Source organism: Neodiprion virginianus, chromosome 3 (assembly GCF_021901495.1).
Source record: "Neodiprion virginianus isolate iyNeoVirg1 chromosome 3, iyNeoVirg1.1, whole genome shotgun sequence".
In the NCBI taxonomy this organism is placed as follows: Eukaryota; Metazoa; Arthropoda; class Insecta; order Hymenoptera; family Diprionidae; genus Neodiprion; species Neodiprion virginianus.
Genome location: NC_060879.1, coordinates 1,572,997 through 1,600,941, shown reverse-complemented (window position 1 = coordinate 1,600,941; position 27,945 = coordinate 1,572,997). Strand labels below are relative to the sequence as shown.

The 27,945-nt window shown below is 40.7% G+C and overlaps 4 protein-coding genes across 6 annotated transcripts; 1 reads left to right on the top strand and 3 right to left on the bottom strand.

Annotated features, from left to right (window-relative positions):
- Positions 1-99: 99 nt before the first annotated feature.
- LOC124300922 (uncharacterized) lies at positions 100-3,380 on the bottom strand. Its single transcript, XM_046755425.1, has 6 exons — positions 3,279-3,380; positions 2,865-3,201; positions 2,263-2,717; positions 1,747-2,185; positions 1,342-1,639; positions 100-1,229 (listed from the first exon to the last, which is right to left on the bottom strand). Exons 1-6 carry the CDS (start codon positions 3,378-3,380, stop codon positions 920-922), a joined length of 1,941 nt encoding a protein of 646 aa, XP_046611381.1. The 3' UTR covers positions 100-919.
- On the bottom strand, positions 2,649-6,905 carry LOC124300244 (uncharacterized). Its single transcript, XM_046754113.1, has 7 exons — positions 6,527-6,905; positions 5,925-6,379; positions 5,409-5,847; positions 5,008-5,305; positions 3,202-4,898; positions 2,844-3,070; positions 2,649-2,717 (listed from the first exon to the last, which is right to left on the bottom strand). The coding sequence occupies exons 1-5, from the start codon at positions 6,630-6,632 to the stop codon at positions 4,631-4,633; spliced, it is 1,566 nt and encodes a 521-aa protein (XP_046610069.1). The 5' UTR covers positions 6,633-6,905; the 3' UTR covers positions 2,649-2,717; positions 2,844-3,070; positions 3,202-4,630.
- A 4,349-nt stretch (positions 6,906-11,254) lies between these two features.
- On the bottom strand, positions 11,255-15,456 carry LOC124300240 (uncharacterized). 2 transcript variants are annotated; one of them, XM_046754103.1, is made up of 7 exons: positions 15,016-15,455; positions 13,750-14,086; positions 13,158-13,621; positions 12,614-13,052; positions 12,222-12,519; positions 11,849-12,112; positions 11,255-11,729 (listed from the first exon to the last, which is right to left on the bottom strand). In XM_046754103.1, exons 1-7 carry the CDS (start codon positions 15,076-15,078, stop codon positions 11,633-11,635), a joined length of 1,962 nt encoding a protein of 653 aa, XP_046610059.1. In that variant the 5' UTR covers positions 15,079-15,455; the 3' UTR covers positions 11,255-11,632. The 2 variants fall into 2 exon arrangements, with proteins under 2 accessions (XP_046610059.1, XP_046610060.1); XM_046754104.1 differs by lacking the exon at positions 11,255-11,729 and having other exon boundaries at positions 11,922-12,112; positions 12,218-12,519; positions 15,016-15,456.
- Positions 15,457-15,476: 20 nt separating this feature from the next.
- LOC124300245 (serine proteinase stubble-like) lies at positions 15,477-27,760 on the top strand. Of its 2 annotated transcripts, XM_046754115.1 has the most exons (9): positions 15,477-17,245; positions 17,646-17,744; positions 22,572-22,757; positions 25,970-26,046; positions 26,310-26,410; positions 26,500-26,599; positions 26,701-26,913; positions 27,028-27,141; positions 27,240-27,753. In XM_046754115.1, exons 1-9 carry the CDS (start codon positions 17,149-17,151, stop codon positions 27,393-27,395), a joined length of 1,143 nt encoding a protein of 380 aa, XP_046610071.1. In that variant the 5' UTR covers positions 15,477-17,148; the 3' UTR covers positions 27,396-27,753. The 2 variants fall into 2 exon arrangements, with proteins under 2 accessions (XP_046610071.1, XP_046610070.1); XM_046754114.1 differs by lacking the exons at positions 15,477-17,245; positions 17,646-17,744 and adding an exon at positions 19,726-20,902 and having other exon boundaries at positions 27,240-27,760.
- The last annotated feature ends 185 nt before the right edge of the window (positions 27,761-27,945 follow it).

The window sequence follows — 27,945 nt, the reverse complement described above, 5'->3', positions numbered from 1 at the left end:
ATTGAATCACATGATTTCTCGCAAACGGAGTGGTCTTCAGAAAACGGGGAAAATATATCGAACACCAAAGGAGCAAGAGCTGAGGAAATACGAAGGAAATATGAAGAATATTGTTTATTTTATAATTTTTCTGTCAGGTTACATAACATTGTGACAATACAATAACACACAGTTTTCTGCAGAGGTGTGTTCCACCTGCACGTTGTCTCAAACATAAGCTATAACTTAAAATTTCAATAATAACTATCCGATATAATACTGTTCACATTTTGCTAGAGGCAATGCATACTTCAGACCTATTTTCTGATGTAATTATCAGATATCTAGTTTTTACTTTTGACATATTCTTGCAGTTCTTTTTGTTTTTCACTGCAATTCTATTTGTCAACTCATATAATCAATACACACAGACACCCGAAGACCCGTACCAGAATCAATATAAATGAAATATACTGTACTGAACTTAGACTGAACTTTTGTAGCTATGAACTTATGATTGTTCTCATATCCCTCCAAAAATTTAACGCAAATTTTGTGTATTCCGGTCGTAAGTTTTGAGTTGTCGTTTGCAGCGACCCGAGACTGCGCGCAATTGAATAATCCCGCTAGATTACGTCGATATAGAGCATCGAAGATTCAATTCTGGTGTTATACGAACATGTCCAAATGCGAACCGAAAAAATCCAAATTAATTCGTAGGTTCACTTTTTTCTTCATCTATAGAGCGAGAATTTCATGCTTTGCGAATTGAATAAATATAGTTTAGTAGGCTAATTGGACCCTGAGAAAGCTAAGAAAGATATCTCGGGCATCGTACAATCAACAGCTGAGAAAATAAGAAGGAAATAATAAAAAAATAATTAATTTCTCGCTACACCCGTTTCGTGGAGCAGAAATTTTTCAGCTTTATTCCAAGTATTTATTCTTCTTCCCTATCACTTTCTGTAATCCACCAGCCACTCCATCTCCGTCGTTCTTTCATCTCGCAGAGAAAAGTGAAGAGAGCAGTGACAAGGCCGAAAAATAATATCACGAAAGCTGAATGCAAAGTGTTCAGCTGGATTGGTCTGAAGTACTGTTGATCAGCCGCTCTCCTGATTTTCCATGATTCCATTTCCACGCCCAGCCTGTCGTCTGAGCGCCATTTCTTCATGAAACCAGCCTCGACCAGTTTTTGCATCTCAAAGTTCCAACGGTCTATCAGGGGCCAATTTAGCGTTGAAACAAAGCTTCAATCAGGATGAGACAAAGATAATACAACGGTTAAAGATTATTGAGATCTGATAACGCATTTTTTTTACATCCGTTCAAGTAATAAATGAAATAAAATTCCAAGCTTACACTGCGTAATTTTCTTTGACCGGAATTGCAGCTTTGTGAATCGTCACGGTGGAGTTCGGTATTACGGATGGTAACGTTAAGCAATGAGCTAAGCAGGCTCGCTGCTTGCCATCAAGTGCTATCATTTCGAGACACTTTTCAGCGATGACACTATGGAATGCTTTCCTCAAAACGGGATCGTCGAACCAATTTAGAAAAGAGCCGTGGCCGTAGATATCAACTCCTTGTTTCTTGACTTGGTCCAGCGTATCCAGGTTTGGATATCGGTGTCCACTTGCTAAAGTTGATACGAAACGACCTAGAACGCAACATGATCGATGAATCCCATGTTGTTCAGAAGCCCCTTAAGCAGTTCATTGTCTCAAAAAATCACTGTGAACGAGCTTAATAAAATGTAATATTTACCTCTGAATACTCCGTCGAGAACCAGGAAGGCGAGAAAAATTGATCCAAAGGTGAATCTGTATTTGATGGTCTCAGGTAATCGAATTATTGAATTACCAACAACAAATCGCTCCGCATCCAAAAACGCAGCTATCATTCCCAGTGACTTGTTATGCAGGTAGAGAACGACGGTCACGAGTAGCGTGATGAGCCCAAGTCCAATCCAGATCTCTTTGGCTACAAAAATGTTTGTCCACAGAGGGTATGGGTCACCGAAACGAGATGCAAAACATGTTGCATCCGTTACGTGAGGATAGGCCATTTCCATGCCAGGAAACTCCTCCATAAGATGACCGCCGGTTAGTACGTTCGACAGTCCGTGAAACGCATTTTTCAATTCTCCGGTGTACGAGCCATTTTCAAGTAATTGCCCATACGGGTCAATGTCGTCGTTGCAAACCTTGAAAAATATATTCAATATTCATTTCAAATCGTGATATATTGTGCTGCCTTGGAGATTTCAAGTTCAAAAATTACCTCAACCACGTTAAATCTCAACTTTTCCGCGAGTGTCTGAAGAGGCAAACCTTGCAGCCCCGTATATTTCTCTACCCCAGATTTCTTTTGGTCGACGAATATTTCAGGACGAATCACGAACATGTTTATTGGTAAAAGGTAATTGTCGAGGTTCAGAGTTTTGTCGAAAAACAAGCTATCGCAGTCTTTCGGAGACTTAATGTCGATTAAGTCTTCCCTGAAGACATACCAGGAGTGACTGAAATTTTTTGGCTGTGTAAAAACTTGGACAGTTTCTTGAATAACCGTTTTCCACAGTTGCGAGTGATCCGATGAGTACGGATTGTAAGTGTACAATTCATTTTTGTTCAAATCTTTAGTATGATTAGAGGAGCAAAGTATTATCGCGTTAAGGATCCAGTAGCTCCAAATAACTCTGAACATTTGATCAGCGTTTTCCGCGTTGCACAAGGTCCCTGTGAATGACCCGTTACAAAATCATTCGTTTCAGAAAAGAAGCACACATCCATGGATTATAATGATTAGAATCGTCTGATTCAATAACAATTAATGAAGCATGAAAACCACAAAATAGTAATTACATAAACGCATATTTCAAATACTTGGCACAATGATGAGGTAACGTATCCTGTTCTTCCAAGTTCTCCACGCGCAGAACTTCATGTTATTCAATATTGATTCGAGATCATCCATCCGCTCTACGTACATCACAACTGCGTTCGGCTTTCCTTGTGTTTTTAGATAATGATCGTAGTGTTTGAGTATAATTTCCGCCAGCGATTCGAGTCGAACAAAGCCGCGGTCTTTCCTTCTTACAGTAAAGACGCTGTATTTCAAGCTCTCGCAAACTTGACGATATATCTCAATTGGTAGATTTTCCGATAGCAAAATACTTGTTTGAGTCTCTGACGCCGCGAAGCATACATCGATGATATTTACCTGGAACGTTTGCGTATGTAGTGTTACGTTGAACGGAAAACGAGATTGAATTGAAGGTAGTCGACAGAAGTTCTAACAGCGGTGGACCATGAATCGGCTTCCTCGTCTCGTGAGAGAATCTTTGCTGTCGTCAAGAGTCCGGGTAATGCGGCGAGAAGAAATATCGCATCGAGCTGCATTTTGTTTGCACGTATGAAACAAAGTGTAGCATGTTTCGATACAAAAAACGGTGGTCGCGAATAAACGCTCGACAAATCGTGCTGTGAACATTTGCAGATTATCAAACATTCATACATGAAACACGCACCGAGTTTCGTAAGCGATAAATTATAGGGTAAACTAACAATAAAGTGAATTGAATATATCAGCCTGTGTAAGATAATTGTACTTCGGAAACGCGAAAGTATCAACAACGCCGTTTGACAGCGTGCTTGTGATATTTCACGAAGGTAAGAATAAATAACGATATGATTATTCTACGGTATCGATGGAATAATAACCACAGGTTGAATTTTGCATTTTTCCAGGAATAGTGATTACTTCATTGCCGGTGCCTGCAAAAAAGCAACCAATTTATGAAATAAGAGTAAATCCTTGTGACAGGCGACGTTTGGGACACTAGATACAATGATTACCTGAGTAATTTTGGCGTGTTGACGAAACAAGGTAATCGATCAGCCAGGAAATTGAACGCGAGGGCGTAATAAAACTAACATTCAGCCGAACATAGATTCGACGTTTAATTAAACGATATATAGTCACAAGCAAATACTCAATTGAAAAATATGATCGTTTTAGAATTGTGTCTACATAGCATGACTTCGATGAATTATACTTCCTATGTTTTCTGGTGTATTAGCCCTAACCGTGTTCGATTGCCGCAGGAATTTAGTGTAGAGAAGATTGGGTAAATCACTCACTAAAGGTTTTTTCAATGACAGAGATTGAAAATGTTAAAAGTATTAAAGGTCAACGAAGATTTTCGTTTGTCGTCTGTATGTTTAATGAATTTCCTGTAAAAAGTATCAAGAAAAAAAGGATAATTTAAAAAATCTTCATTCACTCGCTCTTTATTCAATTCTGCAGTGTGCAACATACTAAATTCGTGAGTTGATATCTATTTGTTATTACCGTAAAAATCATCGAATTATACAATGTTTCAAGCAATTATTGTTGGTATCCGTTTCGCATGTAAGCAGAGACACAAGCCACCGATACCGTGAAAAGTTTGACCTACTGCGGATCATCCGAGAGAAAATCTACAACTTACGGTTAAAGTACAATATCATTCTTATTCTTATGCACCAAGAAAATTTATATGTGTACAAACCAATTCCAAATGAAACTTTAGAATGTGTCAGAAATTTTTGAACATCCCTGCGAGTATTTATTGTTATATAATATCAGCTGCTGAAACTCTCCGGTCACTTCATCTTCGTCGTTCACGTATCTCCCAGAGGAGAGTGAGGAGAGCAGTCACAAGGCCAAAAAGTAATATTATGAAAGCTGAGAGCAAACTGTTAAGCTGGATTGTTTTGGAGTACGGCTGAACAGCCGCCCTCTTCGTTTTCCATGATTTTATTTCTATTTCCAATAAAACGTCTGAATGCCATTTATTTATGATACCAGCCTCGAGCAGTTTTTGAATGTCAAAGTTCCAACGGTCCATCATGGGCCAATTTAGCGTTGAAACAAAGCTTCAATAAGGATGGAACAAAAGCAGATTAGTTAGTGATTAATAAGTTTTGATAACGAAGTTTTTCCGTATCTGCTCAGTTGACAATTACAACAAAATTAGATGCTTACACTGCGTAATTGTCGATGACTGGAATTAAAGCTTTGTGAACCAGCATAGAGGAATTCGGAAACACTGATGGTAACGTTGAGCAATGAGCTAAGCAGGCTCGCTGCTTACCATCACGTGCTATCATTTCAAGACACTTTTCAAGAACGATGCCGTGGAAACGTTTTTTCAAAACGGGATCGTCGATCCAATTCATAAAAAACTCGTAACCGTAGAGATGAACGCCCTCCGCTTTGACCTGCTCAAGCGTGTGTAGATTTGGATATCGGCGATCGCTTGCCAAAGTTGATACGAAACGACCTATAACGCAACATGAAAAATCATATGATGTTTAGAAACTCTTCAAGCTGTCGGTTGGTCTCGAATACGACTCTGACAAAGCTTGATAAAGTGTAATATTTACCTTTGAATATTCCGTCGAGAACCAGAAAGGCGAGAAATATCGATCCGAAAGTGAATCTGTATTTGATAGATTTTGGCAATCGGATTATTGAATTACCAACAATAAATCGCTCCGCGTCCAGAAACGCAGCTATCATTCCCAGCGACTTGTTATGCAGGTACAGAACGACGGTCACGAGTAGCGTGATGAGCCCAAGTCCGATCCATATCACTTTAGCGACAAAAATGTTTGTCCACGAAGGGTACAGGTCAGCATAACGAGATGCAAAACATGCTTGACTCGATATGTAAGGATAGGTCATTTCCAGACCGGGGAAATCCGCCATAAGATGACTGCCGGTTAGTATATTTGATAGGCCGTAAAACGCATTTTTCAATTCCCCGGTGTACGAGCCGTTTTGAATTAATCGTCCGAGCTTGTCAGTGTCGTCGTTGCAAGTCTTGAAAGGTAAATCAAAGATCCATTTCAATCTACTGCTATCGTGCTGACTCGGCGAATTTCAAGACCGAAACTTACCTCATCCACGTTGAATCTCAGCTTTTTCGCGAGTGTCTGAAGAGTCAAACCATGCAGCCCCGTATATTTCTCTACGCCAGATTTCTTCTGATCGACGTATAGGTCAGGACGAATCACGAACATGTTTATTGGTAAAAGGTAATTGTCGAGGTTCAGAGTTTTGTCGAAAAACAAGCTATCGCAGTCTTTCGGAGACTTAATGTCGATTAAGTCTTCCCTGAAGACATACCAGGAGTGACTGAAATTTTTTGGCTGTGTAAAAACTTGGACAGTTTCTTGAATAACCGTTTTCCACAGTTGCGAGTGATCCGATGAGTACGGATTGTAAGTGTACAATTCGTTTTTGTTCAAATCTTTAGTATGATCGGAGGAGCAAAGTATTATCGCGTTAAGGATCCAGTAGCTCCAAATAACTCTGAACATTTGATCAGCGTTTTCCGCGTTGCACAAGGTCCCTGTGAATGACCCGTTACAAAATCATTCGTTTCAGAAAAGAAGCACACATCCATGGATTATAATGATTAGAATCGTCTGATTCAATAATAATTAATGAAGCATGAAAACCACAAAATAGTAATTACATAAACGCATATTTCAAATACTTGGCACAATGATGAGGTAACGTATCCTGGTCTTCCAAGTTCTCCACGCGGAGAACTTCATGTTATTCAATATTGATTCGAGATCATCCATCCGCTCTACGTACATCACAACTGCGTTCGGCTTTCCTTGTGTTTTTAGATAATGATCGTAGTGTTTGAGTATAATTTCCGCCAGCGATTCGAGTCGAACAAAGCCGCGGTCTTTCCTTCTTACAGTAAAGACGCTGTATTTCAAGCTCTCGCAAACTTGACGATATATCTCAATTGGTAGATTTTCCGATAGCAAAATACTTGTTTGAGTCTCTGACGTCGCGAAGCATACATCGATGATATTCACCTGGAAAGTTTGCGTGTGTAGTGTTACGTTAAACGGAAAACGAGATTGAATTGAAGGTAGTAGACAGAAGTTCTAACAGCGGTGGACCATGAATCGGCTTCTTCGTCTCGTGAGAGAATCTTTGCTGTCGTCAAGAGCCCGGGTAATGCGGCCAGTAGAAATATCGCACCGAGCTGCATTTTATCTGCAGGTATAAACCTAAATGAGGCATTTATAGGTACAAAAAACGTTGATCGCGAATAAACACTCCTGAAATCGTGCCATGCATATTTGCAGATTATGAAACATTCATACACGAAACACGAGCCGAGTTTCGTAAGCGATGAAGTATAAAGTAAACTGACAATAAAGCGATAGAAGTATATCGGCCTGTGTAATATAAATGTACTTCGTAAACTCGGAAGTATCAACAGCACCGTTTGACAGCGTAATTATGATATTTCACGAGGGTAAGAATGAATAACGCGATGATTGTTCTACGACATCGCTGGTATAATAACCACAAGTTGAATTTTGCATTCTTCCAGGAATAGCGATCACTTCATGCCCGCAAGAAAGCACCCAATTTATGAGAGAAGAATAAATCTGTGTGACAGGCGAGGTTTGTTACACCAGATGCAATAATTACCCAAGTGACTAGCATGTCGACCCAACAAGGTAACGGATCAGCCAGGAAATTGACCGCGAGGACGTAATAAAAGTAAGATTTAGCCGAACGTGGACTCAACGTTTAAACAAACGACATGTAATCACAAGCAAATACTCAATTGAAAAAAACAATCGTTCAAACGTACGTTAGAAGTGTGTATTGTATTATTAACCTTGAATAAACGAGAAAAAAAACCACGACTCCATGCTCGATGCTACAAACTGGAAGTTTTTAGAATTATTTTTTTTTTTGTGAGAGTGGTAGAAAATGTTCGAAGTACGAAAGATCGACGAAGATTTTCGTTTTTCGTCTGCAGCGCTTCGTCCGCTACTGGCAGCCAATTAATACTCCGATTGATAATTTTCTCTCGAGAAATAACGTCGATATGGGGTGACAAACAATTGATTCTAGCATTATTCGAGATGAGCCAAATTGTGACTGGGAAAATTCGAAGGGGTTCGCATCACGTTTTTTCTGCAATTTCAATGTAACGAATTTTTCTACTCACAATTAGAATCGGTATGAAGAAATCTTATTACACTGATTGAACCCTAAGGAGACAAAAACAGACTTCTAAGAGTACCGTAGAATCAACAGCTCAGAGAATACGAAGAAAATACGAGAGAAAAGTTGATTTCTCGCTACATCTTTTTATTGAAATCAGATTATATGATGTTATGTATGTACAATAACTATTTACTGAATGAATTTCCTGTAAGAAGTATTGAGAAAGATGGGATAGCTCTAAGAATCTAAGAAAACTAAGTTTATGTATTAATATTCATTTCCCATTACCGCAAAAATAAAGCATCGAGCCACCGATACTGTGAAAAATTTGACTTACAGTAAGCCATCCGATACAAAATCTACAACATACGGTCAAAATACAATATTATTCACTAAACAAATTTATATTTATACAGCCCAATTCTAAATGAAACTTTAGAGTGTGTCAGAAATTTTTAAACTTCCCGCGAGTATTTATTGTTATATGATATCAGCTGCTGAAACTCTCCGATCACTTCATCTTCCTCGTTCTCGTATCTCCCAGACAAAAGTGAGGAGAGCAGTCACAAGGCCAAAAAGTAATATTATGAAAGCTGAGAGCAAACTGTCAAACTGGATTGTTTTGGAGTACTGCTGATCAGCCGCCCTCTTCGTTTTCCATGATTTTATTTCTATTTCCAATAAAACGTCTGAATGCCATTTCTTCATGAAACCAGCCTCGGCCAGTTTCTGAATTTCAAAGTTCCAACGGTCCATCATGGGCCAATTTAGCGTCGAGATGAAGCTTCAATCAGTATGAAACAAAAGTAATGCGGTATTTAGCGATTAATACGTTTTGATACCGCAGTTTTTCCATATCTGTTCAAGTTATAACTGCAACAAAATTAGATGCTTACACTGCGTAATTTTCTATGATCGGAATTACAGCTGTGTGAATCTTCATCGAGGAGTTAGGCATCACTAATGGTAATGTCAAGCAATGACCTAAACAGGCTCGTTGTTTACCATCAAGTGCTATCATTTCAAGACACTTTTCGGAAACGATGCCGTGGAAACGTCTTTTCAAAACGGGATCGTCGATCCAATTTATCAAAGTCCCGTAACCGTAGAGATGAACCCCCTGCTCCTTGACCTGCTCGAGAGTATCTAGAGTTGGATATCGGCGATCGCTTGCCAAAGTTGATACGAAACGACCTATAACACAACATGATAAATCCTATAATTTTCACAAATAAAATCCTCATGATGCTTCAAACAGTCGATTATTCCCAAATACAACTCTAACAAAGCTTCGTAAAGTCTGATATTTACCCTTGAAGATTCCGTCGAGAACCACGAAGGCGAGAAATATCGATCCAAAAACGAATCTGTATTTGATAAGACTTTGGCAATCGGATTATTGAATTACCAACAACAAATCGCTCCGCGTCCAGAAACGCAGCTATCATTCCCAGCGATTTGTTACGCAGGTAGAGAACGACGGTCACGAGTAGCGTGATGAGCCCAAGTCCTATCCATATCTCTTTAGCGACAAAAATGTTTGTCCACAGGGGGTATGGGTCACCCAAACGAGTTGCAAGACACGCTCCACTCGTTATGAAAGGATAGGTCACTTCCAGACCAGGGAAATCCGCCATCAGATGAGTGCCGGTTAGTATGTTCGACAGTCCGTAAAACGCATTTTTCAATTCCCCGGTGTACGAGACGTTTTGAATTAATTGTCCGTGCGTGTCAATGTCGTCGTTGCGAGTCTTCAAAAGTATATCAAAGATCCATTTCAATCTACTGCTATCGTGCTGGCTCGGGAAATTTCAAGTACAAAAATTACCTCATCCACGTTGAATCTCAACTTTTTCGCGAGTGTCTGAAGAGTCAAACCATGCAGCCCCGTATATTTCTCTACGCCAGATTTCTTCTGATCGACGTATAGGTCAGGACGAATCACGAACATGTTTATTGGTAAAAGGTAATTGTCGAGGTTCAGAGTTTTGTCGAAAAACAAGCTATCGCAGTCTTTCGGAGACTTGATGTCGATCAAGTCTTCCCTGAAGACGTACCAGGAGTGACTGAAATTTTTTGGCTGTGTAAAAACTTGGACAGTTTCTTGAATAACCGTTTTCCACAGTTGCGAGTGATCCGATGAGTACGGATTGTAAGTGTACAATTCGTTTTTGTTCAAATCTTTAGTATGATCGGAGGAGCAAAGTATTATCGCGTTAAGGATCCAGTAGCTCCAAATAACTCTGAACATTTGATCAGCGTTTTCCGCGTTGCACAAGGTCCCTGTGAATGACGCGTTACAAAATCATTTGTCTCAGAAAAGAAGCACACATCCATGGATTATAATGATTAGAATCGTCTGATTCAATAATAATTAATGAAGCATGAAAACCACAAAATAGTAATTACATAAACGCATATTTCAAATACTTGGCACAATGATGAGGTAACGTATCCTGTTTTTCCAAGTTCTCCACGCGGAGAACTTCATGTTGTTCAATATTGATTCGAGATCATCCATCCGCTCTACGTACATCACAACTGCGTTCGGCTTTCCTTGTGTTTTTAGATAATGATCGTAGTGTTTGAGTATAATTTCCGCCAGCGATTCGAGTCGAACAAAGCCGCGGTCTTTCCTTCTTACAGTAAAGACGCTGTATTTCAAGCTCTCGTAAACGTGACGATATATCTCAATTGGTAGATTTTCCGATAGCAAAATACTTGTTTGAGTCTCTGACGTCGCGAAGCATACATCGATGATATTTACCTGGAAAGTTTGCGTATGTAGTGTTACGTTAAACTGAAAACGAGATTGAATTGAAGGTAGTCGACAGAAGTTCTAACAGCGGTGGACCATGAATCGGCTTCCTCGTCTCGTGAGAGAATCTTTGCTGTCGTCAAGAGTCCGGGTAATGCGGCGAGAAGAAATATCGCATCGAGCTGCATTTTGTTTGCACGTATGAAACAAAGTGTAGCATGTTTCGATACAAAAAACGGTATTCGCGAATAAACGCTCGACAAATCGTGCTGTGAACATTTGCAGATTATCAAACATTCATACATGAAACACGCGCCGAGTTTCGTAAGCGATAAATTATAGGGTAAACTAACAATAAAGTGAATTAAATATATCAGCCTGTAAGATAATTGTACTTCGGAAACTCGAGAGTATCAACCATATTACTGACACTTTGGTTAGGTCATTTTCTCAGGGGGATGACAAATGATCAAATAATTGCCCTCCGATTTCAGGGATATAAACAAAAGTTCATCATTGTTTGCCTAGAGTTATTTATTAGTCCCAAAACTTCAAGCAATTACTGAATCGCGATTTCAAAATAATTATAAGAGAAACGAAGGAAAGAAAAAAGATTTTCTAGATTTATGTGTTCCAATCTAAATATTACACTTTAATAGCCGTAAAGTTCTTCAGTGCACGATACAAAAAGTTTACGTAAAGCATAGTGATATTCTGCGGATAGCGATGATAAAACATGAAATTATGTATTCTCATTTCGTGAGCGATCTCGAAAACATATTGCAACTGTCCATTACAGTGATGAGGTGCTATCTGAAATACAATAAAAATGGCAGTAGCAAATGATTTCTTTCGTCAGTGAAAATTCGCTGTTGCTTGATCGACGTTTTGTTTCGTATTCCTGTCAGTCGATCTCTTCTGTGTATACGCTCTTTTCTCCTCTCCAGTTACCCTATCAAGAAAGTGAACTCGTAGGATGAACTTGCACCGGTACAAATCGCGCACAATTACGTAGCGCAAATATCTGCACCGTTACAAAATATGATGTGTGAGATAATTCATGGGACGTACCGACGTCGGGCTCTCATCTCCCACGCAAAAGAGATCAGAGCAATTAGGAGTCCCAAGACCAATATGACGAAAGCACTAAACAAGCTGTCAAGCTCAACTGGCCTGAAGTACGGCTGTTCCGCCGCCCGTTTCGTTCTCCATGATTTCAGTTCCATATCTCGGCCAAGGTCCTCACGCCATTTGTTAATGACTCCGGCCTCGACCAGTTTTTGTATATCAAAGTTCCAACGGTCTGTCATTGGCCAATTCAGTGTTGAAATGTACCTGCAATTGTGTTGAAATTAAAAACGACACGATCGCCAGTAACTGGTTAATTTTAACGGTGTCTCTTTCATATCTTGAAAAAGTAATTGGAATAAAATTGAGAACTTGCACTGCATAGTTTTTTCCGATGATGGTCGAAGCTTTGTGGATTGCCATATTAAAATCTGCCGTAAGAGCTGGTAACGTTAAACATTGAGCGAGGCAGGCTCTCTGTTGACCGTCTTGTTCGATCCTAGCGAGGCAACGTTCCGGGCGGAGGTCGTGATAACCCTTCTTCAAGACAGGATCGTCAATCAAATCCACAAGAGGCCCGTAACCGTAGATTTCCACTCCTTGTGCCTTGACCTGCTCGAGGGTGTCTAAATTCGGAAGTCGTCGTGCGATTGCTAGGATTGATATAAAACGACCTGAAAACACAATTCCAGAGATCCTACTATAGAATCGTGAAAGATCGAAGGAGTCTGGATAAGTGTGTAAACGAGTTGCATGTGTGACGTTTACCTCTGAAGATTCCATCGATAACGATGAACGCGAGAAAAATCGATCCAAAAATTAATCGGTACTCAATGGACTCTGGTAATCGAATTATTGAGTTACCAAGAATAAATCGTTCGGCGTTGAGAAGAGCAGGTATCAGACCCTGCGACTTATCGCGCAGATAGAGAATGACGGTTATCAGTATCGTGCCGAGCCCAAGTCCAATCCATATATTTTGAGCGACGAAAATATTCGTCCATTGCGGGTACAAGCCGGCCACACGAGATGCAAAGCACACTCCGGTCGATGAGTGGGGATAGGTCATTTCCAGACCAGGTAAATCCCCCATGAGATGACCGTCAGTCACGATGTTGGACAGCCCGTAAAACGTGAGTTTCAATTCACCGGTGTACGAACGGTTTGCAAGTAGTTGTCCATAAAGATCGGGTTCTCCGTTGAAGACCTGTGAAGATACCACGTGAATACTTTTGATGGTCGCATTTCATTTGTTGGGTACTTTAGTGACGATTTCAAGTGCTGCATCTCTGGCACTTTGCATGGAACGTACCTCGGCTACGTTGAATTTTAATTTTGTGGCAAGTGTACGAAGCAGCAAACCATCCGGTCCGATCCATTTTCCGATTCCGGGTTTGTATGGGTCCAAAAGTATCTTAGGTCGAATTAAAAACATACTGATCGGGATCAAGTATCCATCCATGTTTAGGGTTTTGTCAAAAAACAAGACCTCGCAGTCTGCCAGAGATTGGATCGCGGTGAAATCTTTCCTGAATACGTGCCAGGAGTGGTTAAAATTATCCGGTTCTATAGGGACTTCGATAGTTTCTTGAAGAACCGTTTCCCACCGTTGCGAGTGGTCCGACGAATACGGGTTATAAGTGTATAACTTCACTCTGTCCAATTTCACAAAGTCCTCGGTGTCGTTCGACGAACACAGTATCACGGCATTGAGAATCCAGTAATTCCAAATGACTTTGAACATTCTGTTGCAATCAGCCACGTTACATATTGTCTCTATGAATAGTATCAGTATATACATAAATATGTAGCAGAGAATAAAATAGGCTGAATCACGTAGTGCAAGTAAAATGGATCGAGCACAAAGTGCAGTGTAACAGGGTTGGAATGTATTGTCGAAATACTTGGTACAATAAGAAGGTAGCGTATCCTGGTTCTCCACGTTCTCCAAGTAGAGTACTTCAAGTTTGCCATTATCGGTTCAAGGTCGTCAACTCGATCAACGTGCATCACAACAGCGTTTGGCTTTCCAAGTGTTTTGATGTAATGATCATGGTGTCTCAATAAAAGTTCCGCGGACGTTTCAGTTGGGATAACGTCAAAGTCGTTTCGGGTTACAGTGAATATGCCGTGTTTCAGACTGTTGTGAGTTCGTCTGTATCCATGAATCGGCATATTTTCCGAAAACAGAATGTCCGACCAATCTCCTGGAGCTCCGAAGCATACGTCAACGACATTCATCTGCAAGGTGATCAAATGTAGAGGTTGCGTTTCACAGGCAGCAAGACTAAATCAGATATTATAAGGAAGCCCTAACAACAGCGGATGATACTGCAGCATCCTCATTGCGTGTGACAATGTTAAGTCTCGCTAAGATCCCGTCAAATGCATAAGCGAGCAATAGCATGGCAACGAACTTCATTCTGGCTGGAGTTATTCCAGAGAAATGATGAACTTGGTTGACAATTCGAGAGATAATGAGGATTTGTTATTCAATCTACCGTATTTAAACGGCAACTCGGGCAAATCGTATTACGTATATTTGCATATCGTCACAATCGTTTGTAAGAAATAAACGCAAAGTTTCATAAGTGAAAAAAAAATAAATGGAAAGGTTATTACGGTTTTGGTATATTTGCCGCGACAAGGGCATGTCATTATAATACTTAGGGAACGCGACAAAGTACCAGGTCGGTACACCATTGACTGTTTCAATATTTGCAGAATCCTTTCGATCATCGGAATGAATAATCCATCCGAGCATCTATTATCCTTAGTTGATATTGGGTAGAAATTTTAGATGCACTCTAATACTTCTGATAGCAGAAACACGAAACAGAGTTTTTGCGCGGCGGTAAAAGCGCGGGAAAAAATTGTCTGGGTTGAGACAAGAAAATCGTTTTAGAGAACTGATGCAAAAGTATTTGGAGTAGTCGAGAACTCGGACAATGCAATCGGCACTAGAATCGCAGCATATTCTATAGTCTATTCCAACCGATATTGCGGATAAAAATTTCGATGCATCGGTATACGAAACGGCAAAATCTTTCTGATGTAACAAAATCAATGGCACGATTAAAAACCGAAATTTTAATACGTAGTTGTAGTTATACATGGTAGGAGAACGAAGAGACACGGTTTTTGTACGCTTGCTAGGTGATTGTACATACATGCGGCTGTAGCCATCGAGGAAGTAAGAGCACGGAGACTGCAGGGGCAGGATCAAGGTCCATGGGAGAGAGTGTGGAGAGAGGAGAGTGTCGGATGCTGTGACCATTCGACGCTTACTCGGCGCCTCGTGATTTCTGCCGCCGATCAGTAGTCAGCCACGGACAGCGGGACTCAACATCCTCATCAAATATTCCATCTCTAATAAGACGTTGATATATTCCGGCGGTCTACTCTCAGCAATATTCAATCGTCAAGCTTGAGACACGATTAAAAAGTGAACAAGAAGCCAATTCGCATATTCAATATAATTACCCGGCATAAGAAATATTCCTGGTGATTATTCTCAGTTCCTAAAGTTCGTCGAGTGAATGTTTGAAATATTTATCATTTATCGCTACAGTGCATCGATTACGGTAACATCGTGACAGACACCGAATCCTAAAGAATGAAATTAAACATTCCCGTTCAGTGGCTGACTCAAAAGCAATAATAAAAAATCGTCGGTTCGTTGGTTTTTGTTAAAATTCTGCGCATAGACACGGAGAGTAAAAGCGATATGAATAAAATATACGAGTTACGTGCAACAAGTTATGGAACCTCGACTATGGTTCAAGAGAGCTAGGTTCTAAAACCGTGAAGAATAATTAAACGATCGAGGCGGGAAAAAAGGAAGAAGAGTACAAACAATAATCATAAAAGTTCGGTCCCGTCCGCGTTTCCGTTTCTAACGCACGATAGGAGCTTGGATTACACGGAGCCGTATCAGCTGATCGTTGTAATATCGTCGGTGAAAGCGCCCTTGGCCTTTTTAGTGCATAGACCGTGGTCCCGGCTATTGGTTTATCCGTGCGTGCAGCAGCAACGCGCCGATCGAATTCCCGATGCGTCGGTGTGAATAAGAGATGAAAAACCTGATACGTAAATAAAATAAAGCAAAGTGTCGCCCTAAGAAGAGAAAATATACCGGTTGATCGGTGTTTTCTTTCTGTTCTGCTACGTCCGTTATTTGTTTATTTATTTATTTACCTTTTTGTCTCATTCTACTTTTCTGTCTTTTAATATTTTCTCCCCAAGTACTTCCCTGGTTTCTGGTCACCATTGAAATGCGATATATGATGCAGCTGCGTGCAGCTCTAGTTTGCCGACGTTAAGAGAGCGTAAAGCTGCGTCGAGTACTCTCAGGAACGGCTGGAGCTTGCAGTTTGGTGCAACGACCGAAGCCCAAACTAATCGTGGAGTATAGGGATAAATTTTTCTTTTTTTTTTTTCGCGGAGGTAAAAAAAACGCGGACAAGGAGATGCTTGAATTATAATTGAAAACTTATAGCTCCGCAAGATTGTACGAATGAGGAATTTCTCGGTAACGGTGAACGAGGCTTGTAAAACGAACCGCCTGTGAAAAAATGATAAGACATTATTCTCGTCTTTGACATCGCGTACAGCCAAACTCGAAAGTTTTTGTCACCTCTGTTACTCTCCTTAACTTTCACTAATAACGCGACGCGACTCGACATAGACCGGCCGAGTCAAATACTACGAACATTAAAAGGCGTTCCACTTGTTTCCGTGGCCTGGTTTCGTGTCCTAATTTTACACCGGACTGTACCGAACAAGTCTTACTCGTACGTACTTTGATTTCATGCGTGTGGTTTTTTATCCCGGCCTGTTTACGCGTTATACACGGTGTCCGAAGTGAACGTTATCGGGACAAGTTTTATTACCGTAAAATTATTTTCAACCATTTCATTACCGAAAATCATGACAAGATTCGAGGATTTCGTGAAAATTTCAACGTTCTATCAAACGCGAGACAAACAATATTCCCAGATAAATTGAAAATGCGTCGATGGAATATTGACTGATCTGTGTTGAGTTGAATTTAAAAAAAAATTTACAACGAAAAATGTCTTAAGCCAAATGACCAAACGAGATTCAAATTTTTCGTTTGGAAAAAAAATTAAACGTAACGGAAAATTTTAAAAATTGTATTGTTTGTGATTGAGTAAAATAACAATAACAGTGAAAAAAAAAAAAAATTCATTGAGAGTGCGAGAAAAAGTAATAACAATGATCAAGGACTGAACGCAGAAGTGCATTTAGTAAATAAGCCCGGAAGAATTACAAACGAAACAATGAGTTTGCGGCTCACTCCCGGCTTTTTTATTCTCCTATCCTTGTCGTCTCATGTCGCGAGTTACAGGAATAACGACAAATATCTTTCGATTTTCGGTAAGTCCCCCCTCCTTTGCTAGTGATAATTTCGACTAAATTCTTATGCAAAGATTCATCGTTCATAAACCGAAGAACGAATAAGCGTCAGAATTGAGTTAGAAAATGAAATGAGAAGAAAAGAGAAGATACGAGAAGATGAAAAATAATGAGATAGTGTATCGATTCAGCGTGAGAAATCTATTCCCGGATCTCTTGTGCAGAGTTTATAATAATACGAAGGAGAAAGGATCCGTGAGAGAAATTAACATGTCGTTACGGTTCGGGTAACTCATAGAGAAATATACTTTCGTTACTTTTGTTCCATCGGCGAACGATCGCGTGTTACGATCTTCACAAGCGGAAGTTCAAGTTTACCGGTCCTTATAACCAATCTACAATTCTATTTTTTTCCCCGCAGATTTGCCGGAAGGAGACAAGGGCTCATCGATATCGTCGAACACGATCGGATCGTCGCCCAATTCAAACGGGCAGATGAGATTCTTCGACGAGCTTGGACGTGAGTATGCCGATGTGTCGGTGTTAGTGTACGTCTTCGAGGTTTCCCCTCCTCCTCCATCTTTTTTAATTGTAAAAATAGCGCTGAACCGGAGATGCGTTATGTCCGGGTGAAAGAGAAAGGCGTCATCGACACTGGGTGGCGTGTTTTACCGGCTTCAAGTACATTTATCCTGGTTGTAGTCGAGTCGAAATAAGTCTGAATTCAAAATACTCTAGATGCGACTGCATCTTTGTAGGCAGGAATTTTCGACCCCAAGTAACTCAAATCTGAAGTCATTTTTGAGCTGTATTTTTCCTCAATAACTGCTATCGATAACTGAAAACTGATTAGGCCATCGTATGGAGATGAAAATTCTACATCATCGAACTATGTAGATACTTGTATGTCGGGAACGGAGTCGAATTAGCAAATTAAGAAAAAATAAATTATTTCATCAAAATTTCGAAAATGCCGTCGATGCGTGGAATTTCTTTTTTCTTAACATGTTAATCCGACTCCATTTCCGACATACAAGTATCTACATAATTCGATGATGTAGAATTTTCCACTCTACACGATGGTCAAATCATTTTTCATCTATAGATGGCAATTTTCGAGGAGCACGCAAAAAACGACAAATCATTACCCGAGGGTAGAATTTTTGACCGGCAGTTTGTTTCTCTTACCTTTTTCTAATATGATCTTGTTGCGCAATAGCCACTTTCGCGAATGCAAATTTCTTTACTGTATACAATATCATCGTTGGTTGGTTCGCTCTGGTTTTATCAATAATTGGAGAAATTCAGGCAGGAGAGAGAGAGAGAGAGAGAGAGAGGATCATCAGGTATCAGAGGAGAGAAAAGTAGGAGGTAAAAAAGAAAAAAAAAAACAACTTAATTGCAACACGATTTCGCGAATTTTTTCTGACGATTTTTCTGCCACACGTAGGTTATAATACCACAAAGTTGTCACGGCTGCACTTTCTCCGCCACGTGCGACAAAACACCATTGTGATACTACAAGGCCTGAGTTTTGCGCAGTTTTGCACTTGGCGAATGAAAGTTGCGACGACGACGACACCAACAACAACAACAACAACAGCAGCAGCAGCAACAGCAATAAAAACGTATAAATCGTTACACGGCGATAAAAAAGATGCTGAGGAATTCGCCAATTTCTCACGTATAATTTCACCGTCGTTTCTCGTTTCGGATATCAACTTCTGGCATGATGCTGCCGTGTTGGCCCGTTGATTAAAATGAAACGATTAAACGAGAGTAAGAAAAAAAAAAAAAAAAGTAAAGAAGTGAAATAAAGAAAAGAAGAAGTTCGAACGTTGATTGTAACCGACCTGCAACGACGCCGCTTTCTTTCCTCCTTTCCTTTCTTGTTATACTTACATTCCTTCATTTCTTCCTTTCTTATTTCTCACTTTTGGGACTTGTCAACGAAGGTTTCCCAGCTGGCGCCTAGGCGTAGCCGCGTTAAACTCGGATAATTAACGCTATTAACCGCTACTGTGTATAGATATACCAGCGCGCATTGAAAACCGTTTCGGTGAAATTGGCGATGAAAATTTAGGTCGCCGCACGGGCTGTATTATATGCAGATATACGTATACAGAGGCGAATTTTCTCTTTCTCCGCACTGCGATTTTCGAACCAGGTAATAAACCGCTTGTAATGAATTTTTCCGCGCCGAGTGATCGGTGAAATTTTTCGAACAAAGAGGTAACCTTCCAAAACTATGTGTACGTATACACCTAATTGGAAAAATTTCATCGCTAAATATTAGCCTATAAGTGAATGAAAAAAATACAATTTTTTTTTTTTGTTTTTTTTTGCAAAAATATTTGTAAAACTTTGGACAACAAGCGAGAGAAGTCGGAAGTTGTATTTTGGGAAGTAGGAGGGGAAATTCGCAGCCGAAAGGTTCGGGAAAGCTGGTGCAATGTGCGGTGAAAGCAGGCGGCAAAGACGAGGAGTCCCAACAGTGCGACCAACGTCGACTTCTCTTCGCGGTATCGGAGCAGCGTCGTTCAGTCCACGTGCGAAAGCCGTTTCGTCAAAGACCCGAAAGGCGTCTTGGAGTCGGCCTAGTTCGCCGAAGAAGCGACTGGGACTCGAGCGATCCAAAAGTACGCTGTTTGTTTTCATTTTCGTTGATTTTTTATCGAGATATTGGTTCCGGGGTGGTGGATAAAAATTGGAAACGTAACAAGGAAGAAGAATAAGAAGAACAGAGTCCTCAGAGTCCAGTTCCGAAATACTTTCCTCACAATGACCGGGTCTTCGTTACCATACCGCAGTGAAGTGAAATTCCGAGAGTGCAACGGCGTCAGTTGGTCGTGTTTGAACGAAACCGCGTTTAAAACCGAGGCAAGTATCCTGATCTAGTCGGTAACGCGGTGATACTCGAAAGAAAACAAGGCGACGAACCGGGGGGAGAAAAAAATAGACACTGAGAAGATAACGAGGGTTGAACATGGAAACGGTGAACCTGGAGCACGGATCCGCCTGAGGAAAAAAGAAAGATAGGTAATCCGGTATTCGAAAAGAAGCGAGGAATTACGGACATAGGGATAGATATGTGGGTCAGGATGATCAACGGTTTGTTCTTCACGGCCGTGGCGACGGCGCTGCTCGCTTCGGTCGTTGGGCATCGGCACGATTTTTACGACATGGAAAGGTACGCGAGCAGCGGAAGCGGCGAGGATCTGCTGAACCGACTGAGAACAGCTAAGAAGAGCCCGACGGCCGTGGTGCAGTTCGTGCGTGAAAACCGAGCGATAGAAACGACCCTGAAGAACATCGTCGAGCGGGGCGACGCCAAAAACACAAACACTTTCTCGTGGACGAGCAACGGCCGACCGGCCGACAACTTTCCCGATAAAAATTACGGCGATCCGGGTCAAGGCCAGTCGCTGCAGGAACTTCGACCGGAGGTCGACCCCGCCGAAATACTCGAGGAGCTCAGGATCGCCGCTGGCAAGGACACCTCGTCTATGTCCACGTCTTCCGAGCGTCAGGGAAGACGCAGGAAGCTGACCAGTCAGGAACAGGGCGTTCTCCTCGTCGAGGCCCTCAGGAAACGACGGAATTATACCTCCTCGTACGAGGATCCCAGGGGTCAGAGCTCCACCGTTCAGAACAGCATCATGGACATGCTCGGGAGAAGTACGAACACGGTTATCACTTCGAAATTACGATACTCCGAGATAATTACTCACGTATGTAGGTACAGGGAAGGTGTCCCGGGTCGATCTCTCCGATTTCATCTCATTTTGCAATACGTTGCAGCGGACCGAAACCTAAGAGACTCGTATTATTTTTTTTTTTTTTTTGTCCGTCATTAAACACTTTAAGGGGGTGGAACCACCGTTTAAAGTAAGGCACGTCAAGGGGCGATTTGGCATTTCTTTTTTCAATTGAGAAAACTTTTTTCCAGTTGAATCGGTTGAAAAATATTACGTTCTCGTGGGTGAATCTGGCAAATCGACCCTTGACGTGCCCTACTTTGGAGGATGGTTTCACCCCCTTAAAGTGTTTAATGGCAGATAAGAAAAAATATGGGTCGTTTAGTTTTTAGTCCACTTTAACATACTGCAAAGAAAATCGAATCGGAAAGATCGACCTGGGATACCTTCTTTGTGAGACACGGATGACGACGACGTGCACGGTTTCCGTGAGTTCAGTCACCCGAGGCCCTTCGCTTCCGGAACTGTGACCGTGCCCTCATTCCTCGGTCTGAGATCAAATGTTGACAGGAAATTCTCATCCATTTACTTCCGTCGCGAAGATTGAGTGGTCTGAATGTATTCTTGCTTACTTTACGGATTCTTTTCATCTTTACCCCAACCGTACAAGATCCTTCATTCTGTCATTTCTCACACCATTAAGACTTTAACGTCGTTCTCTTATTTCTTCGGTTCTCTTTTTCTTCTACTATTTTTTTTTTTTCATAGATTTGCCGAGCTGCTTTTACAGCAGATATACATGTATCGGATAATGTAACGAAAAGTTTCACCGTTCTAAAATGAATCGTTCAACGCGCGTGATAAAAATCGACCGATGTATACCGGATAGCCAAAAATAAAGATAATAAATATATCAGAGACGGAAGAAATTGAGGCATAGCGAGAGGTGGACGTGTCGGCATTGCAGTTGAACTTTCACGTTCTTCGGACAGTGCCTCCCATACACACGCGCGCACTTACACGCATCCATATAAGAACATCGCATTATAAATTTCACTTACGAAACTCCGATTCGGAACGAAAGTGGTTAATACTCTAATACACAAATGTGTAATCACATCCGTGCTGTATGTATACGCACACACACACACACACACATATTATATACACACAGAAACGTGTATACATGTATGCGCCCGTGTCATCGTCATCAAATGAAGTAGCAAAAGGTAGCGGAAGAATAATAAGGGAAGAATAACAAGGGCGAACAAAAATCCTCGATGAACAAAACTCGTTCGCTTATTTTACTCACTTGCCTTGCTTGCTTGCTTGCTTAGCTTGTTCATTGTCAGTTAGGATGGGAAACAGAGCGCAGAATTATACTCGCGATGTATCGCGGATAGTTGAGAAGGTACGTGGTGCATACCTACCTACGTACATGCGGAGAACTCGCTCACCGAGACTTTCAGGATAAATGTTTCAAAGTTCTTCTTATTTGCTACAACGCGACGTTGCAAACTATTTGTCTTTCTGTGTCGTACCCTGTTGAGATTGGTAAGAATATAATTCCCTTCGATTTTTCAATGCTTCAAATCACGATCTATCAAGCACTCAAATTTTTAGAGAAATTTTATCATTTTTTTTTCCAGTGATTCCGCAGACATGCAAGTACAAGGGTACAAAATTTGACTGCGGTTTGAGCATAAGCTGCGTTTTGGGGGGCGGAAGACCCGTCGATCTTTGCTCAGGCGGTCTGATATGGAGTTGCTGCGTCGACGACGACGACATACCGGAAAAGGATCCTCAGCCCAGCGTCGGCCTTTTGCAAAACGCCAGTAAGTTTAAAAAACTAAAAAACAAATAAGCAAGCGTAATAAAACCATACGAGATTACAGGGCGATTCGAATTATACGGAAAAATAATTTTCTTCAGGCGTAGCTTGCCGCTCAAATATAATCGCAATCATAATCACTGTCCTAATGTTGTTGCCTGAGAGTTTTTTTTTTTTTTTTTGGTTTATTTCTTTTGTACGAATGAAAGAAAAAATCGACAAAAGAGAGAAAAAGAGAGAAGACGTAAACGTTGCAGCCGGAACGACGCGGCGTTTTCTACCTTAATACCTACGCATCGTCGTTTTCGCATCCGCAAAATTTCGCAACGTTTCTCTCATCATCCTCGTGTGACTGTCGTCGTACCCACACTTGTCACTCTGCCAGGCCGAGCGCAATTTTCTCTCATTCGGGGCATCCAGCCGACGATTTATGGTTTATATACGCCGTTGCCCAATTCTACGACAATTATTATTATCCTACTCCTACTCTTTTATAGCTTCACACAACTCGTTATCTCGTCGTTCTATCCAATTGCCGTAAGAAATTGTGTATTGTCCGTTATTATTAGTTTCTTCCTCGAAAAAAAAAAAAATTCAACTCAAATTTTAAATGGTGTTGATTGAAAATTGTTTTCAATTATCTTTTTCCGTTTTTTTTTTGTTTACTCAAAAAAAGACTCCACTTTGTTTGCAAGATTCAATTATTTCTCAACGACTCTATCGAAAATCCTAATATATAGTATGTGTAACTATTTTTTCTTTACAATCTAGTGTTCTATACGATTAAGAGTATACGACGAGCACAGTCAGGTGAAAAAAATTGTGAGACTAAGAACGAAAGTGATAAAACAAAGGTTTTATAAGTGTCACTGAAGCTGATCACGTCACACCTAATTAAAAAATTTCTTATGATTTGTGAAAACATTTTGCAATGCTGAATTTCAACAGCCAACAGAGAAATCACATTATTTTACACATTGTTCATTTATTTATTTATTCATTTTTTTTTTTGAATCTCAAAACCATGTTCATTGTCCGAATCCGATGAAAAACAGCTCTTTTTGTTCTTAAATGTATTCCCCTATAAATCGTCAAACGTTAGATTTTGAATAACGATCAAAAAAATTTCTTGCCGAATCATTATTAAAAGTTTATCAGCTGTTAATCATATAAACGATACTGAGTACCTATCGGATGTTTTCGGCAAACTGATAAGCTCTAGAAAAAAATCTGCCCCAGACGATTCGTGCGGAATTCATTTACGCATAAATTTTACCGACAACAAAAAAACTAATCGGAACAAAGTGTGTAAAAAAAAAAAAAAATAGTTGAGATTAAATTTCACAACTATCAAAGTTTAAAGCCCCGCAATTGCACGTATAGTTTTACGATCGATCGTTAACGCTTTCAGTCACAGTGGGATGCTCAGCGTCCCAGCTCGAAATTTTAGATTTTACATCCACCATCTTGGATTTAAAAATTATCATTGACCCCGAAAAACCCTCGAGTAACAAGCGGATAGTTCTATTTTACATCCGCCATATTGGATCGGCCATCCTGCATTTAGAAATGATCAAATTCCGACTTCGGATCGGTGATCAACGACCCCAAAGACCCAAATTCAGGCCAAATTATTGAGTTGAAAAATGTGTGACTGACAGGGTTAAGCAAAGATAACTTGAAACTGGGATTGAAAAAAAAAATTAGTCAAAAAGAGAGTAAACGTGGAGGGAGGGTAAAAAAAAAAAAAAAAAGACGAAATGACGAGCGAAAAATTCTAGCATTTACGTTAAACCTCGGACACCAGCGACCGTACCTCGAGGACGACGTCGCCGTCTATAACACGAGGCCGTCGACGGCATCGTCGGGTCGTCCGAAGCCGAGTTACACGAGCGTTATCCATCTGCACCGTCCGCCGGTGCAGCAGCATCACGACGGGAATCCGCAATTCGGTGGTGAAAAGCCTTACGACTACCCCTCGTCGGGCGTCGGCGGAATTATTCCCCACGTCGTTGCGACGAAGCCTGGAATAAGCTACCCGACGCAGCACTGGGATCTGCACGACCGACCGAACGACGTCGTCGTCGTCGGCCGTCCCCAAAATACGGCGCCGTCTTACCAGCCGGTGGATTATCCGTCCGACGATTACCACGAGGTTTATCCGCCTCCCGACGAGGCCGAGTATCCGGTGGACGCAGCTGACTCGCACGGTTATCGGGGTAAAATAAAAAAAAAAAATAAAAAAAAAAAAAAAAAAAAACGAAGGGACCGAGACCCGGACTGGATTCAAGATTTTTTTGACGATTCATTGCTGCTGTGATCGAGAGAAACAGGACGATTGTATTTTTTAAAGTTTTTGTTCATTTTTTGTTCTTTTTTTTTTTGTTTTTGCGATAATTTGCAACGGATGTAACAGAGAGAGAGAGAGAGAGAGAAACAGACGTGGAGACGAAAATTTTTGACTTTCAATAACGATAAGAGATACGAAAAAATAAACAACCGCAGCACTGATTACGGAACGACGTTGGCTGCACGATGAAATCACGCATCTGTCTACACGTATTAAAGCACATATTTAAACACCTATCTATTATTCTGTAATATGGAAAGAAGAGGGGCGGAATCTAAAAGGCTAAATTTGCACGTATAATTTAGCAAAATCTGCACGGCTTTTTCTTTCGAGATTGGTAATTTCTGCTGGAACGAGACGATGAACGGGAAAATTTTTAATCAAGTTACCGCAGGATGCGGTTCAAAGTAATATTGAACATTCGTCGTTACTTCTTTACAGTTAATAACACAACTGACGAAGATTGCAAAAATGACGAAGAGACTTTTTGTTTTTCGAATTTGAAAAATGATCCAAAATTTTCTAAAAAGCTTCTTTTCTCCACAGCACGCTGCATATACGGCTGTTTTCTATTTTTCTTCTCGGATCTTAAAATCACCGCGTTACGCAACAGGGTAAACAAATTCCGAATGATACGTTAAAAACATACCGAATCTCGACTCAGTTGCGCTATTTCGCTTTCACGTTTCGATTACAAAACCCTGGGCATGTGTTGCGTGACACGGTGACGCGAATGAATATTTCTTCTATTTAAAAAGACTCGACGACTCGACGAATGAAACTGTGAGCTTTGGGGGATGTTCTTGTCGCTTGTCAACCTATCGTTCTGTGAACAATTTAAAAATACTTGTATACCCTTCTTTCAGGCTGCGGAGAATTGTACACAAGGAGCAATCGAATCGTCGGTGGACACAGTTCGAGTTTTGGTAGCCACCCTTGGCAGGTGAGAAATATATTTCCCACCAATTGATTGGTTGGTCAATTTATTTATTACAATTTCATTCGTGATTTAATTTCGTATCGAGTCGCTCTCTTTTCCAAGCATTTTCAAATTTCCTTCAGCATTATAACACAGCGCAATTTAATAACTCACGTCATGCTAATTATTCTTATCACTATTTTCGAGTAGGTATATAAGTGAAAAAATTTAGAATCAACTGCTACAGCACAGACTTAACTAAATGTCTGATATTCTTCAACGTTTAGGCGGCCATAATAAAGTCCGGTTTTTTGTCAAAAAAATTATCCTGCGGTGGAGCTTTGCTGAACAACAAATGGGTCGTTACAGCTGCTCACTGCGTGGCGACGTGAGTATCGCTTGAAAGATTAATATCTTAGGAGTAAAAAAAAGAATTAATTCAAGATTTAAAAAATCCTTCCTCTTTTCAACCCGCAGTTCTCCGAATAACAATTTAAAAGTTCGTCTCGGCGAGTGGGACGTGAGAGATACGGGCGAACGATTGCTTCACGAAGAGTACAACATAGAGAGAAAAGAGGTGATTGATCAAAATTAACCATTCCTCAAGATAATTCCAATTCCGTACGGCGATAAATGATCAATTTTCAAATTAAATAAAAAATTCGACCACATTCGCAGGTTCATCCGCAGTACTCGCCAACCGATTTTCGGAACGACGTTGCCCTGGTAAAACTCTCTAGAACCGTCACTTTCAAGCAACACATTGTCCCGGTTTGCCTGCCGGCCAGAAATCTCAAACTCGCTGGCAGAACCGCCACCGTTGCTGGTTGGGGGCGAACAAGACACGGTCAGAGCTCGGCGCCCACCGTTCTCCAGGAAGTCGACGTCGAGGTGATTTTTCCAACATTGAAAAAGCCTCGAACATCAATTATCGAGGATGGAATTAAAAAGGTCTAAACGACTTTGTCGAAAAAACGAATGAACGAAATTTTGCATTCCAACCAGGTTATTCCGAACGAGAGATGCCAAAGGTGGTTCAGAGCCGCGGGAAGAAGAGAAACGATCCATGACGTATTTTTGTGCGCCGGTTACAAGGAGGGAGGCCGGGACTCGTGTCAGGTAAAAATTATGAACATGACAAATCGCAGGAGACTGGGAAAGTGGGAAGTAATGAATATTCAAAACAAACGGAACCTCGTTTAATTTTTTACCTGCAGGGAGACTCCGGAGGTCCTTTGACGATGTCGGTTGAAGGACGACACGTTCTAATCGGTCTTGTATCGTGGGGAATCGGATGCGGAAGGGAGCATTTGCCCGGCGTTTACACGAATATACAAAAATTCGTCCCCTGGATAGACAAAGTGATGAGTTGAAGTGACCGGATTTATCGAGAAAATCCATTATTCGACAATTAAATGTGAAACTGTGAACTCGAGTGACTGATATTATACGCAATTTTATCCCGCGTGTGCGGATGTTGATGAGAATTTTTTATCCTTGGCAGTTTTTCGAAGATTTATAATATCAGAGGCTGACTGGATCGTTAATTTTTAATCGTGTTAATGACGACTGTACGCGAGGCACGATTCGTCACAAAAATACCGATATTCTAATATGACTTGCGTGAAGAGTAAATAGTATTATTTTACATGCAAAACTGTATGCTTTTGACGTGTACGCAACTTTCATCACAACCGTACATGACGTTAAATGAATAAATAAATTATTATTATTATCATCATTATTATTATTATTAATGTTAAGAATATTTTTATTTAGTAGAAATGATGTCATACTTATCAGGAGCCATAAGCTAAGATACGAGAAGTCGGAGGTATTCTCTTCTGTTGTCGAGCTCGTAATTGAATTTCACAGATAAATCTGCATTTGAAAACAGGAAATCGTTAAAATCTACTCAAACGA

What these genes read in the sequence shown, in the direction of transcription:
- LOC124300245 (XM_046754114.1), top strand. Translation starts at nt 20,314, where the DNA reads ATGTGGGTCAGGATGATCAACGGTTTGTTCTTCACGGCCGTGGCGACG. An exon ending in CGGCCTTTTGCAAAACGCCA is followed by an intron (nt 22,758 to 25,969) that starts GTAAGTTTAAAA and finishes CCCTTCTTTCAG; the next exon opens with GCTGCGGAGAATTGTACACA. An exon ending in ACAACATAGAGAGAAAAGAG is followed by an intron (nt 26,600 to 26,700) that starts GTGATTGATCAA and finishes CCACATTCGCAG; the next exon opens with GTTCATCCGCAGTACTCGCC.
- LOC124300244 (XM_046754113.1), bottom strand. Translation starts at nt 6,632, where the DNA reads ATGTACGTAGAGCGGATGGATGATCTCGAATCAATATTGAATAACATG. An exon ending in TCTCGACGGAATATTCAAAG is followed by an intron (nt 5,306 to 5,408) that starts GTAAATATTACA and finishes GTTGCGTTATAG; the next exon opens with GTCGTTTCGTATCAACTTTG. An exon ending in GTCATCGACAATTACGCAGT is followed by an intron (nt 4,899 to 5,007) that starts GTAAGCATCTAA and finishes TCCTTATTGAAG; the next exon opens with CTTTGTTTCAACGCTAAATT.
- LOC124300240 (XM_046754103.1), bottom strand. Translation starts at nt 15,078, where the DNA reads ATGGACCTTGATCCTGCCCCTGCAGTCTCCGTGCTCTTACTTCCTCGA. An exon ending in TAAAATTCAACGTAGCCGAG is followed by an intron (nt 13,053 to 13,157) that starts GTACGTTCCATG and finishes GTATCTTCACAG; the next exon opens with GTCTTCAACGGAGAACCCGA. An exon ending in ATCGGAAAAAACTATGCAGT is followed by an intron (nt 12,113 to 12,221) that starts GCAAGTTCTCAA and finishes ACACAATTGCAG; the next exon opens with GTACATTTCAACACTGAATT.
- LOC124300922 (XM_046755425.1), bottom strand. Translation starts at nt 3,380, where the DNA reads ATGCAGCTCGATGCGATATTTCTTCTCGCCGCATTACCCGGACTCTTG. An exon ending in TCTCGACGGAGTATTCAGAG is followed by an intron (nt 1,640 to 1,746) that starts GTAAATATTACA and finishes GTTGCGTTCTAG; the next exon opens with GTCGTTTCGTATCAACTTTA. An exon ending in GTCAAAGAAAATTACGCAGT is followed by an intron (nt 1,230 to 1,341) that starts GTAAGCTTGGAA and finishes TCCTGATTGAAG; the next exon opens with CTTTGTTTCAACGCTAAATT.